The sequence below is a fragment of the Hylobates moloch genome, unplaced genomic scaffold (assembly GCF_009828535.3).
Source record: "Hylobates moloch isolate HMO894 unplaced genomic scaffold, HMol_V3 SCAFFOLD_14, whole genome shotgun sequence".
NCBI classification, from domain to species: Eukaryota; Metazoa; Chordata; class Mammalia; order Primates; family Hylobatidae; genus Hylobates; species Hylobates moloch.
In genome coordinates, this window is record NW_026652289.1 from 100,622,539 (window position 1) to 100,634,976 (window position 12,438).

Genomic DNA, 12,438 nt, shown 5'->3' on the forward strand with positions numbered 1-12,438 from the left:
ACAGTCCATTTCTGCATGACAGTGAAAATTTTAATATGGCTTGTGCACAAAATAAAAACACTCTTAGCAATTCTGACACCGCTGAGAGGAGGCATACTCTATGTGAAAGAGTACTCAACTGAATGACTTTTAGTTTGAAAAAATTTTTCACAAGGTATAAAATTCTGGTTGAGTGGTAAATTTTTTTGTATATACTCAAGCACTTTTCTCCTTTTAGTTTTTGTGGGTACACAGTATATATTTGTATATATTTATGGGGTACATGGGACATTTTGATATAGGCATGCAATGCATAATAATCACTCATGGAAAATGGGGTATCCATCCCCTCAAGCATTTATCATTTGTGTTACATACAATCCAATTATACTCTTTTAGTTATTTTTAAATGTCCAGTGAAATTATTATTGACTATAGTCACCCTGTTGTGCTATGAAATACTAGGTCTTACTTATTCATTCTATTTTTTTTGTACCCAGGTAAATCTGTTATCTTTTAATTTCTACTGTTTCTATTCATGATTAAGTCATACTTCTTACTGTTGTCTCTTTGGAGGTAATCATCTTTTTTGTTCTGGCTGCTTTTTTATGATTTTCTATTACTGTTGGATTTTAAAAGTTGTATTACGACGAGTGAAAGTATCGTTTTCATTACTTGCAATGTTCTGAAAATTCCTGGCCAGCATCTCCTCAAATAATGCTTCTGTATTATCCTCTTTCACCTCTCTACCAGGACTAAAATTATATTAATACATCTGCTAGAACTTTGTACCATAGCCCATATCTCTTTTAAATTCTCATCTGTATTTTTCTATCCTTTTGTCTCTCTATGCTTTATTCTGAATATTTTCCAGAACCTTTTCACAGATTATCCCTTAATCTATGTCTATCTAAGAAAATCTAATTCTGTATTACTGAAGTAAAACACACACTAAAGTGCACAAATCTTAAGTGTACAGCTTGTAGAACGCTGTTGAACATACTGCCATATGCTTCTTGGCCAAGCTCTGCTTCACTTAACTCAGCCATTTTTTGGAATCAGCAGAAACCTCTAGAGGAGATGCCACTACAAATGCCAAGCTCACATTCTGGTTTCCTTCCTTTCACAGATCTTAATTTTCTGGTTTTCCTAGACTTTTTCTCAGGAGGAACATTTATCTGAATAACCTAATCTGCAATTGCTAGAAGTGAAAAGCTCTTCTATTTAATTCTTGTTTTCAGGGAATTAGAGATAAGAAATATTTCATCTTCAGGTGATAAAAAAAAAAAACCATGAGTAACAGCTAATGATGATTGGAGAGTTAGGATCCAAAAAGACAGTTTGACACTAGAATAATATGCAGATTTTAGCAGTAATTCTAAATTTCTAAGGATCAGTAATCTCTTAGAGAATCTGATTAGAGTTGTGGAGCCAGAAAAACACGCATGGATACATTTGCCAAACATATTAATATAATTTAACAAGGTTCAAAATCCATGAAGCTCATCCATGGTTCCTGTAATATTCTATAGACGTCCTGCTCAATTAAGATAAAATGTAACAACTATCGAAGTAAATTTCCAATATATTTAATTACATAAGTATATGATTAGCATTTACTTGGCCCTGAGTTTTGATTAACACTCTGACAAGGCTGTTCCCAAAAAGTAATTTGATCTTAGGCAGGATCAAGAAACATTCTAGAATAATGTCCTGTCATCTGGAGTAGCTGGCAGTCTTTCCTGGAGTATTATACGGAAGTACGGGGGCAATTAAGGAACACTAATAATTTAAACTGTAATCAGAGAAGAAACCAGGATGATGAATAAACTTAAAGCCAGGTTATATAAGAAACAACTGAAGGAACAAGGGATAGTTAACTTACAGAAGAAAACATTTAGTGCATTCATATGTGTGAAAGGACATCTAAAGAAGACAGATGCATGAAGTCACAGAGAAATTAATTTTAAAACAATGGCGGGGGGAGATAATTTAACATTAAGACTAAAGTTCCTACTGCAGTTACTAGAGGTACTGAAACACAGTGTCAACGGTCATTCCAGAAATACTGTAGGAAATTTATGTAGTGGTATAAAATTAAACTAGTTATTACCTAAGGTTTCTCTTAAGATTAGGAATTCATTTTTTATAAGAGGTCATTTTAAAATTTATGTGTAAAGGAAAGAGCAAGGGGACTGCTATTTATTTTTCACTATAAATATTCACACTTCCATGAATACAACTTCTTTTCTCAAATAAATATTTATAGAACTTAAAGCAATAAGTATTTCCAGGCAAAATATTAACTAAGTGAAATGATATAAACAAAGAAATTTCACTTTCAGGTGCTAAGGATTACATAAGAGTTTAAAGATAAAGACTAAATAAATGAAATTTAGAAAAACCAAGATACCTGTTTTCTCTTACTTGTTGCCTCATCTTTTCGTCCTTTAGACTTTCATGTTTTAGTTTTGCCAATTCCATAGCCAGTTTTTCTTCTTGTTTGAGCTGGAGTTCTTTCAATCTCTTGTTTTCTTCTGCCTGAACGAAAAATGTAACTTCGTTGTTTGTCCTCTAGAATCAGATTTTTTTCATCAAGGTTGAATTTGTTTTTATAACAGAAAACTAAATGCCTTAAGGCCAACAATTGATGATGTTTTATTTTAAAATACGAAGTGTTGTTTCAATAAATACTTTTTCAAAATATTTTATCATGGAAAATTTCAAGTATTGCCAACAGTAAGAAGAATATTAAAATACACTCTCAGGTACCCATCACCCATGTTTTCAAAAATTGTCAACATTCTGCTTATCTTTTTTCTCTACCTTCCATTTCACTCTTTTTTCCCTTATTCTTTTTCTGCTAGGGTGTTTTAAAACAATCCTAGACATCATGTCACTTACCATGTAAATAATTCAGTACGAATATCTACCTGTTCACAATTTTTTAAAATATAACAATCATGTCATCAACATGTCTAATTAACAATAATTCCTTAGTTAATGTCTAATACCATGTCCATATTCAAGCTTCCCCAATTGTCTCAAGATACTTTTCTAGTTGGTTTGCTCAAATCAAAATCCAAACAAGATCCACATATTGCATCTAATTATTATTTTTCTTAAGTCTCTTATATATTCTGTAACAATCACCTCTACAAACATTTTTCCCCCAAGCCACTGATTTGTTATAGAAATTAGGACATACATCCCGTAGAATGTTCCATATTTTGCATTTGACTGATTGCTTCCCCAGGATATATCACTAAACTTTTTTCTCTTTTATATTTCCTATAAAAATGGCAGAAAGATCTAGAGGCTTGATTAAATTCAGTATCTAATAAAAACACATGAAAAGATGTTCAACATAATTAGCCATCAGGAAATGCAAATTAAAATTGCAGTGAGATATTACTACATACCTACTGGAATGGCTAAAACAAAAAACAGTGCCAACACCAGATGCTGGCAAGAAACTATCACTCATATATTGCTGCGTGGGAATGTAAAATCGTACAGGCATTCTGAAAATCAGTTTTATAGTTTGATATAAAACTAACATGCAGCTGAGAGCTGTGGCTTACACGTGTAGTCCCAGCACTTTGGGAGGCTAAGGCGGGAGGATCCTTAAGGCCAGGAGTTTGGGACCAGCCTGGACAACATAGAGAGATGCTGTCCTTACAGAAAATTAGCCAGGTGTGGTGGCACAAATCTGTAGTTCTAGCTACATCAGGAGGTTGAGGTAGGACCGCCTGAGACCAGGAGTTCAAGGCTGCAGTAAGCCATGATCACGCCACTGCACTCCAGCTGGGCAACAGAGCAAGACCCTGTCTCTTAAAAAAAAAAAAAAAGCCTCCATGCAATTATCACACAACTCAACAATTGTACCTCTTAAGCATTTATCCCAGGGAATGAAAACTTTTTATTTAAAAACCTGTATACAAATGTTTACAGCAGATTTATTCATAATAGCCAATACCAAAAATACTCCAGACATCCTTCATCATGTGAATGGTCAAATAAACTGTGGTACATCCATACTATGGGATACTACTCAGCAATAAAAAGAAATGAAGCAATAAAAAAGAATACAAGCAAAACTTGGATGAATCTCCACGAATTACGCTAAGTGAAAAAAGCTAATTTCAAAAGATTACATACAGTTTGATGCCATTTATGTAACATTCTTGGTACATGTTATTTTTTAATAATTGAGATATAATTCATATAGCGTAAAATTCACCTTTTACAATTCACAATTCAGTGATTTTGTATAATCACAATGTTGTGTATCTATCACCACTATCTAGTTCCAGAGCCTTAAAAAAAATAGACTTTGAAGTTTTGGGTTCGCAACAAAATTGAGCAGAAAGTACACAGAGTTCCCATATATTCCCTGTCCCCACACATGCTCAGCTTCCCCTTCTATCCGCCTCCTCCATTAGACTGGTACATTTGTTACACTCAATAAACCTGTATTTACATTACTTAAACCTATGCATCATTATCACCCAAAGTCCATAGTTTACATTAAGGTTCATTCTTGGTGGTACACGTTCTTTGGGTTTTGGCAACACATAATCATATGTATCTATCATAATCGTATTGTACACAATCATTTCACTACCCTAAAAATCCTCCGTGATCTATCTATTCAATCCTTCCTCCCCTAAAATCCTAAAAACAACTTACATTTTTACTGTTTCCATAGTTTTGCCTTTCCCAGAATGTCACATAGTTGGAGTTATACAGAATGGAGCCTTTTTGGACTGGCTTCTTTCACTTAGTAATATGCATTTACTCCACATCTTTTCATGGCTTCATACTCATTTCATTTTGGCACTGAGTAATATTCCATTGTCTGGACGTATCACAGTTTATCCATTACCTATTGAAGGACATCTTGGTTGCTTCTAAATTTTGACATTTATGAATAATGCTGCTATATATTATAAACATTTGTGCTATGGCAGCTATAAAGCTATAAAGCTGCCATATGTTATATTTTTATAAATGCTATAGATATATATAGGTGATTGTGTGTACACACTATATATAGCACATCTGTGTGTACATTTGTGTGTGGCATAAAATGTCAACACTCCAGAATGTTTACATCGCCCCAAAAGAAACCTGTAACCTATTAACAGTCACCTACTATTCCTCTCACCTTTTCCCCCAACCCCTGGCACCCACTTATCTACTTTTTGTCTCTATGGATTTGCATATTGTGGATATTTCATATAAATGAATTCACACAATATGTGGCCTTTGGTATCTGGTTTATTTCACTTAGCAAAATGCTTTCAAGGTTCATCCATGTTGTAGCATGTATCAGTAATTCATTCCTTTTTATGGCTGTGTAATATTCCATTGTATAGATGTAACACATTTTGTTTATCCATTTATCAGCTGATTGGCATCTGGGTTTCTACTTTTTGGGTGTCATGAATAATGCTGCTATAGACACTCATGTATGAGTTTTTATGTAGATATATGCCTTCAATTATCTCTTGGGAATATATTTAGAACCCAGCTACACCACACCTAGATTTCTGACTTGCAGAAACTGAGATAATAAATGGGTGTTGTTTTAAGCAGCTAAGTTTGTGGTAATTCGTTACTTAGCAATTGAAAACTACTACAGCAACTAACGTGTACTCTTCAAAATTGTCAAGGTCATGAAAGACAGCAAAAAGTGAAGAATTCTTACAAACTAGAGGAGACAAAGATTGGAGAAGAAACAATGACTGGCCGGGCACGGTGGCTCACGCCTGTAATCCCAGCACTTTGGGAGGCCGAGGAGGACAGATCATCTCAGGTCGGGAGTTGGAGACCAGCCTGACCAACACGGAGAAAGCCCATCTCTAATAAAAATACAGAATTAGCTGGGCGTGGTGGTGTATGCCTATAATCCCAGCTACTTGGAAGGCCGAGGCAGGAGAATCACTTGAACCCAGGAGGCAGAGGTTGCAGTGAGCCGAGATCGCACCATTGCACTCCAGCCTGGGCAACAAAAGCGAAATGCTGTCTCAAAAAAAAAAAAAAAAAATATATATATATATATATATATGACTATAGTTTATTCAAATGCAAAGCTTGAGGATAGCCACTCAGGAAACACAAACTCCAAAATAATGGGTCATTGTTCCAACGTGGGGAAGTTAAGGTTTCACTTATATAGGCAGAGACAGAGAAGCTTAACAGGGTTGCAACATTTTCCATTTAAGGTCAGTATATATATTATAGCAATTTAATTAGTTGCATTCTAAGGAACATTCCATGAGAAAGGGTAATGATCTTGAGGGGTCTTATCTCTGGTGTCTTTCCTAATCATTTACAGAACAAGAATATGGAAGATTTAATCTGTAATTGGAAAAGCAGAAGTTGTAGCAGCATGCTATGTGACTCAGGACACATAGCCACATTCCTCTCAAGGCTAAAAACTAAGGATACATGACACCTAAATGCAATCTGTGGTCCTCAAGTAGCAAAAACACATTAGTGGACAAACTCATGAAATCTCAATAAATCTCACAGTTAACAGTATTCCATCAAAGCTAAATTCTCCATTTTGATAACTTTTCTATGATTTTCATCTAAGTAAGATGTTAAGAAGTAGTCAGGTGAAGGGTATATGTGAATTCTCTACGCTGTTTTTGCAACTCTCCTATAAATCTAAACTTATCTCAAAATAATAAGTTAAAAATATGCATTTTCCAAGATTTGTTCACTGAAAAGACCTGGAAGCAATGATAACCCAAGAATTATGAGTAAACCTAGCACACAAGTTTTCTTGAAATATTATTTCCACTAAATGATAACAGCGCTTCCTGGCACAATGGCTGATTCCAGGTGTAGGACAAGAAATATAAGAGATAAGCTTTGTATTTGTCAGGGTTCTCTAGAGTAAGTGATTATGAAGGCAGGCAAGTTCTAAGATCTGCAAGGTGAGCTGGCAAGCTGAGGAACTAATGGTTTTGTTCTAGTTTGAGTCCTACAGCCTGAGAACCAGCAGGCTCAAGACCCAGAAAGAGCCAATGTTTTAGTTTGAGTTCAATGACTAGGAAAAAAGGAAATGTCCCAGCTGAAAGGCAATCAGGCATGAAGAATTCTGTCTTACTCAAAGGAAGGTCAATCTTTTTGTTCTATTCAGGCCTTCAACTGATTGGATGAGGCCCACCCATATTAGGGAGGGCAATGTGCTTTATACTCAGTCTACGGCTTTAAATGCTAATCTCATCTAAACCTCACAGAAACACCGAGAATGATGTTTTATCAAATACCTAGAAACCCCAAGGCCCAGTCAAGTTGACACATAAAATTATCACAAGCCTAGAACATTTTGTTTTGACAAAAAGCAAGGAAGGTATCAAAGATTAAGGAAATATTGTCAAAAGGACACAGAGGGCCAGGTGCAGTGGCTGACACATGTAATCCCAGCACTTTGGGAGGCCGAGGCAGGCAGATCACTTGAAGTCAGGAGTTCAAGACCAGCCTGGCCAACATGGTGAAACCCCATCTCTACTAAAAATACAAAAATTAGCCTAGCATGGTGGTGCAGGCCTGTAATCCCAGCTACTTGGGAGGCTGAGGGAGGAGAATCTCTTGAACCCAGGAGGCGGAAGTTGCAGCGAGCCGAGATGGTGCAGCTGCACTCCAGCCTGGGAGACATGTGAAGACTCTGTCTCAAACAAAAACAAAAACAAAAACAAAAAACGACACAGAGGCAATATAAATGGGCATCCATTGATTGGCCAAGGATGAGATAATTTGAGCATCAAAAATAATAAATGCAATTAAGTACATAAACATCTATGAGTCCATAAATGTACTTCTAAAAAGAGACAAAGTCAAAAACTAAATAAAACAAAATTTTAAAAACAACCACAACATAGGTAGACACCAATGGAAGAAAATAGGACACCAACTCCTTACTCTGAAAATTAACTGTCTCTTTTTTCAGTAAGAATAAATAACCCTTGTCAATAATAAGTTTTGTGGTTTTTTTGGTTTTTTTTGTTTGTTTTTGTGGGGCGGGGGCAGGGGAACAGGGTCTCTTGTCATTCAGGCTGGAGTGTGGTGGCAAGATCATAGCTCACTGCAGCCTTGAACTCCTGGGCTCAAGTGATCCTTCCATCTTGGCCTGCCAAAGTGCTAGAATTATAGGGGTGAGCAATTGTGCTGGCCCGAGGTAAAGTCCTTTACAGAGGAATTTCAGCTAATTAAATGTGAAAGGAATAAAAGAATCAGAAAATCAGTTTTTATAACCACTAATGAAAGAAAAAATTCTTTTGTGAAACCACAGATGAAAGTTTGATGGGAACCTTTACAGTGAAGAAACCAGACTGTCTCCCTAAACCCACTGATAAATACTGGCATCACTAAAAGTGGAACAACCAGACCTCATGTGTTCCCTGTTGTGACACAATGAAAAGGACAGCATCACCTCTGGAGTATTCTTGCCAAAAAAGGTGGACCGCAATCTAATTGTGTCTTTATGGCTAGGTTCTATTTAGAGGAAATATAACAGATAGGGAAATAAATTAAAGGAACATGAGGAAGCAAACACGTATATTCAGAATGTGGGCTACTGGATTAAAACAACTGGCTTAGTTTAGCAAGCTAAAAACATGAAGTCAAAAAAAAAAAAAACAAACTGGAAGGAGGGGCTGTTTTCAATTAAGAGGGACTTAAACAGACATACCCACCAAATACACCCTATGAACCTTGCTTGGATCTTGGTTAAAACAAACCAACTGTAAAAGGAGATTTTTGACACAATCACAGAAATGTGTTTATGGAATGGGCGAGATAATAGTATTATGGTACTCCATGTAAGAAAACGTACATATTTTGTTAGATGTACACTTAAGTATGTAGGAAAGAGCTGGTGTGATACCTGGGATATTCTTTCAAATTAAAGAGAAAATAATAAAAAGAATAGGAAAAATATCCAACCCCTAAGATCTTTCTCAGTTAAAAAAAAATCATATCTAAGCTTTTGAATTTGGAACACAGAAGGGTGTGTATCATTTTTTAAATTTGCTTTTGTTATTCTCCACAAAATCCTCCAAAATGTTTAACATACAGCAGCTACTCAAAAACTACTGACATATCAGAATACCTTTTATGTATTTATGACAATTCACTTCTATCATGTCTCAATTCTTATTAGTTTCCCTTTTCTACCACCTTAATCCCTTAAAATATTGAGATATACCTAAGTGTTCATTTTCTACCACTTAATAATGTATATGTTAATTTCAGTAACTTTTTTAAAGGCACCCTTAAATTTTTGTCTTTAGAAATTTATGAAAGGCAACACAATTGTACTTACATGAACAAAACTGGTAGTAATTACAGAGTTCATATTTATGTTAAAAAAAAATCTGAGTGCTTATTCTGTACCAGGCACTATTCCAAGGGCCTTGCATGTATTAACTCATTATTAAAACAATCCTAAGTAGGAGGTACTATTCTTATTCACCATTTTATAGAAAAAGCATAAAAAATAAAAGCAGGTGGGGTGCGGTGGCTCACTCCTATAATCCCAGCACTTTGGGAGGCCGAGGCGGGCGGATCATGAGGTCAGGAGTTCGAGATCAGCCTGGTCAATATGGTGAAACCCCGTCTCTACTAAAAATTAAAAAATTAGCCAGGCGTGGTGTTGCGCGCCTATAGTCCCAGCTACTCAGGAGGCTGAGGCAGAAGAATCGCTTGAATCCCGGAGGCGGAGGTTGCAGTGAGCCAAGATCGTGCCACTGCACGGCAACCTGGGCGACAGAGCAAGACTCCGTCTGAAAAAAAAAACAAAACAGTAAAAGTAACTTACTCAAGGGTCTGTAGCTAAGGTATAGCAGTAGTAGGATTCAAAGACAGGCCGGCTCCAGAAACCCAGCTCTTTACGATTAAACTGATCTGAGGCACAATCAGGCATCACTTACCTGCTGCTGTTATCTACTCATTTCCAGCATTAGCAGCTCACTTTCATCGTTTCCAAGGTGCAAAATGAAGAAAAAAAAATGTAACAATGAATAGTAAAACTTACCTTTTGAATGGCCTCTTCCATATCCAGCTCAAATTGTTGATTTTGTAATAATCTGAGAAATTGCTTGCGCTCAACACGGTTATCATTTTCATTCTGCACCATTTGATTCCTGATTTGACTGTTGATGTTTTTTAAAGCTTGGACATGTAATTTTTTGCAGTAGTTTTCATCTACTAATTTCTGATGCCTTTCACTACAGCTCATATTTCTCCTTTTGGAAGCCTAAGATGGAAGAAAAAAAAGATGCATATTTTGATACTCCAAAATCTATTTTTAAAAAATGTATTGATATAAACCTTAGTAACAAAGGATACAAAGAGCCTGGCTTCCTTCCTAAATTCAAAGGAGTATACCGAATAAAAAGTAAACGTGGTAAATAAGTTCACATATCGATTAAATAGGTACTGTTATTGTTACCTATTTTATAGATGAAACATGAAAAGCCACTTTACCCAAGGTTCTGCAGCTAATAAATAGCTGTGCTAGGATTAATCGCACCCTACAGACCCAGATCTTTACTACCACCAGGGAATTTCTCCTCCCTTTATTCCACCCACCACTACCACCACCACGACTACCACCACAGGGCCATAAAGTGCTGTTCAGAAGCTAATCAGGTTTTCCTAATATAAATGTAATAGGTCAATTCGCTGCTATTTATCCATTCGCTTTCTCCTACACTTTTATTTCTACTTATTTCTTCAGAGGTTCTATTGGGCAGATTTAAAGATGCATTTAATACACTATACGAAAAGTGCCAAAAAGGCTGGAAACCACCGCGAGCGTCCCTTCTAACAGCACCTGAAGCCTCCGAAAGCAAATACAAGTTTCCCAATTAATGACCAGATTAAGCAATTAAAATCCTTTTTTAGAAGCAGATGAGCGCCAAACTAAAATTAAATCAACAAATAATCAAGGAGTTTCGAGTCCCCAAACTGGCTCACCATCTTGGCTGACGAAAAATACACCCTCTCGTGGGACCGCCGCCACCACCTCCCGCCGCAAACGCAGCGGCCAGCAGCCCCAAGGAGCGCAGCTGGCTGCGCGCGCTCAGGTGTTTACGCGGCGTCCTGGCGACGGTGGAGCTGCGCACCCTCCGCGCGACCAAAACTGACCCACAAAGAACGTGGCCTCCCATTGGACGCGATAAGATCCAATCGGCATTGAGCTTCTTAGGAACAAGGCAGGAGGGCTACTTCCATAGGTCTAAATTAGAAAAGCGGGAAGTTCAGGTTGTGGCCTGACCCAGGCCTTTGCAGTGGGCTAGGGAAGCTCGATTTCTCTCCAGCGGCCAAACTGCGGTTTGAGTGGGTTTGGGAGCCAAGTTCAGGCCTGTGGAAACTGCGCACAGAGAAATACGCAAACTACTGCAATTTCCACGCATGGAGCATCCCGCACACTAAGTGCTTAGTCAGCCAGGTCTCTGCTAGGGACGATGACTGGTTTAATCGTCAGCAGTGGGAGTCCAGGTCGCTGTCCCCTTTGCTGGGTTGTGAGGCACTGAGGGTAGCATGAGCTTCCAGCAGCCTTCACTTCACCCCCCCGCAGAAGCTGCTGGTAAATTTTGGGACTAAAATATATGAGCCACATGAATCTTACTCTGCTATGTGGTCCAGGTACCAAGAGAGAAATACCTGGTACCAACTACAAGCTCCCAAATTATAATTTCAGACTAGTAGAACATATCTAATAAGAATCTATGATTTGCCAAATGCTTGCTCAGACATAGCAGAATTTGCTAATTATAATGTCCTTGCCTTTTCATGGCCATATTTTTGCAGAAAGATGAAGAAGCTAAGGTGTAACTTAGTTTTATTTCAGAGACTAAACTTGCCAGGGTGAAAAAACATACTGGAAAGAGGGTCCTTTTCCTAGTATCCACTGGGCAGGCCTGAGCGATAAAGGCCACAATCATGGGTCCTCATGGCCTCACTTACATGGCAAGAATCCACTTTTTCCTCACATGGGCTGCCTCAGTTTTATTTTCCACCTGTGAGCCACAGAACACAGTAATTCTCAATTATACTTACTCGGTGCTGCAATCTGTAGTCCTTACGTGAACAAAACTGTAATGGGAAGCACGAATAATTAGTTCTTCCAACACCATCCAACCTGAGGAGTTTATATGGTTTGTTTATTTTAAAGAAAAGTCCTGGGAATTGGATTCAAATGAATCTGTAGAATTAATGAGAGTCAAATCTTATCTTTCTCACGAACCAGAATGACCACTGCAGATGGTTAAGACGCAATCCCAGGACCTGGTGCATAATGTGAATCCCTCATAGGATGTTAAATAAGAACAATAATGTCAGTAACAACAAAACAACACTCTTATCTACATATGGTAACACTTATTAGAGATAGAAAAATGAAAGTATTTTAGAAGTACAGGCCGGGCGTGGTGGCTC

At 37.3% G+C, this 12,438-nt stretch overlaps 1 protein-coding gene across 2 annotated transcripts in view; it reads right to left on the minus strand.

The window, feature by feature from the left end:
• Nucleotides 1-12,438, minus strand: part of MNS1 (meiosis specific nuclear structural 1) — a 433,362-nt gene that overhangs the window by 25,002 nt on the left and 395,922 nt on the right. Inside the window, exons 1-3 of one of the 2 annotated variants that reach the window (XM_032174523.2) lie at nt 10,975-11,140; nt 10,031-10,252; nt 2,393-2,520 (exon numbers count right to left, since the gene is read on the minus strand). In XM_032174523.2, coding sequence (XP_032030414.1) covers nt 2,393-2,520; nt 10,031-10,252; nt 10,975-10,977 — 353 coding nt within the window. In that variant the 5' untranslated portion in view covers nt 10,978-11,140. Of the gene's footprint in view, nt 1-2,392; nt 2,538-10,030; nt 10,253-10,974; nt 11,141-12,438 lie in introns of those variants that run through there. The other variant, XM_058427955.1, reaches the window with a different exon arrangement.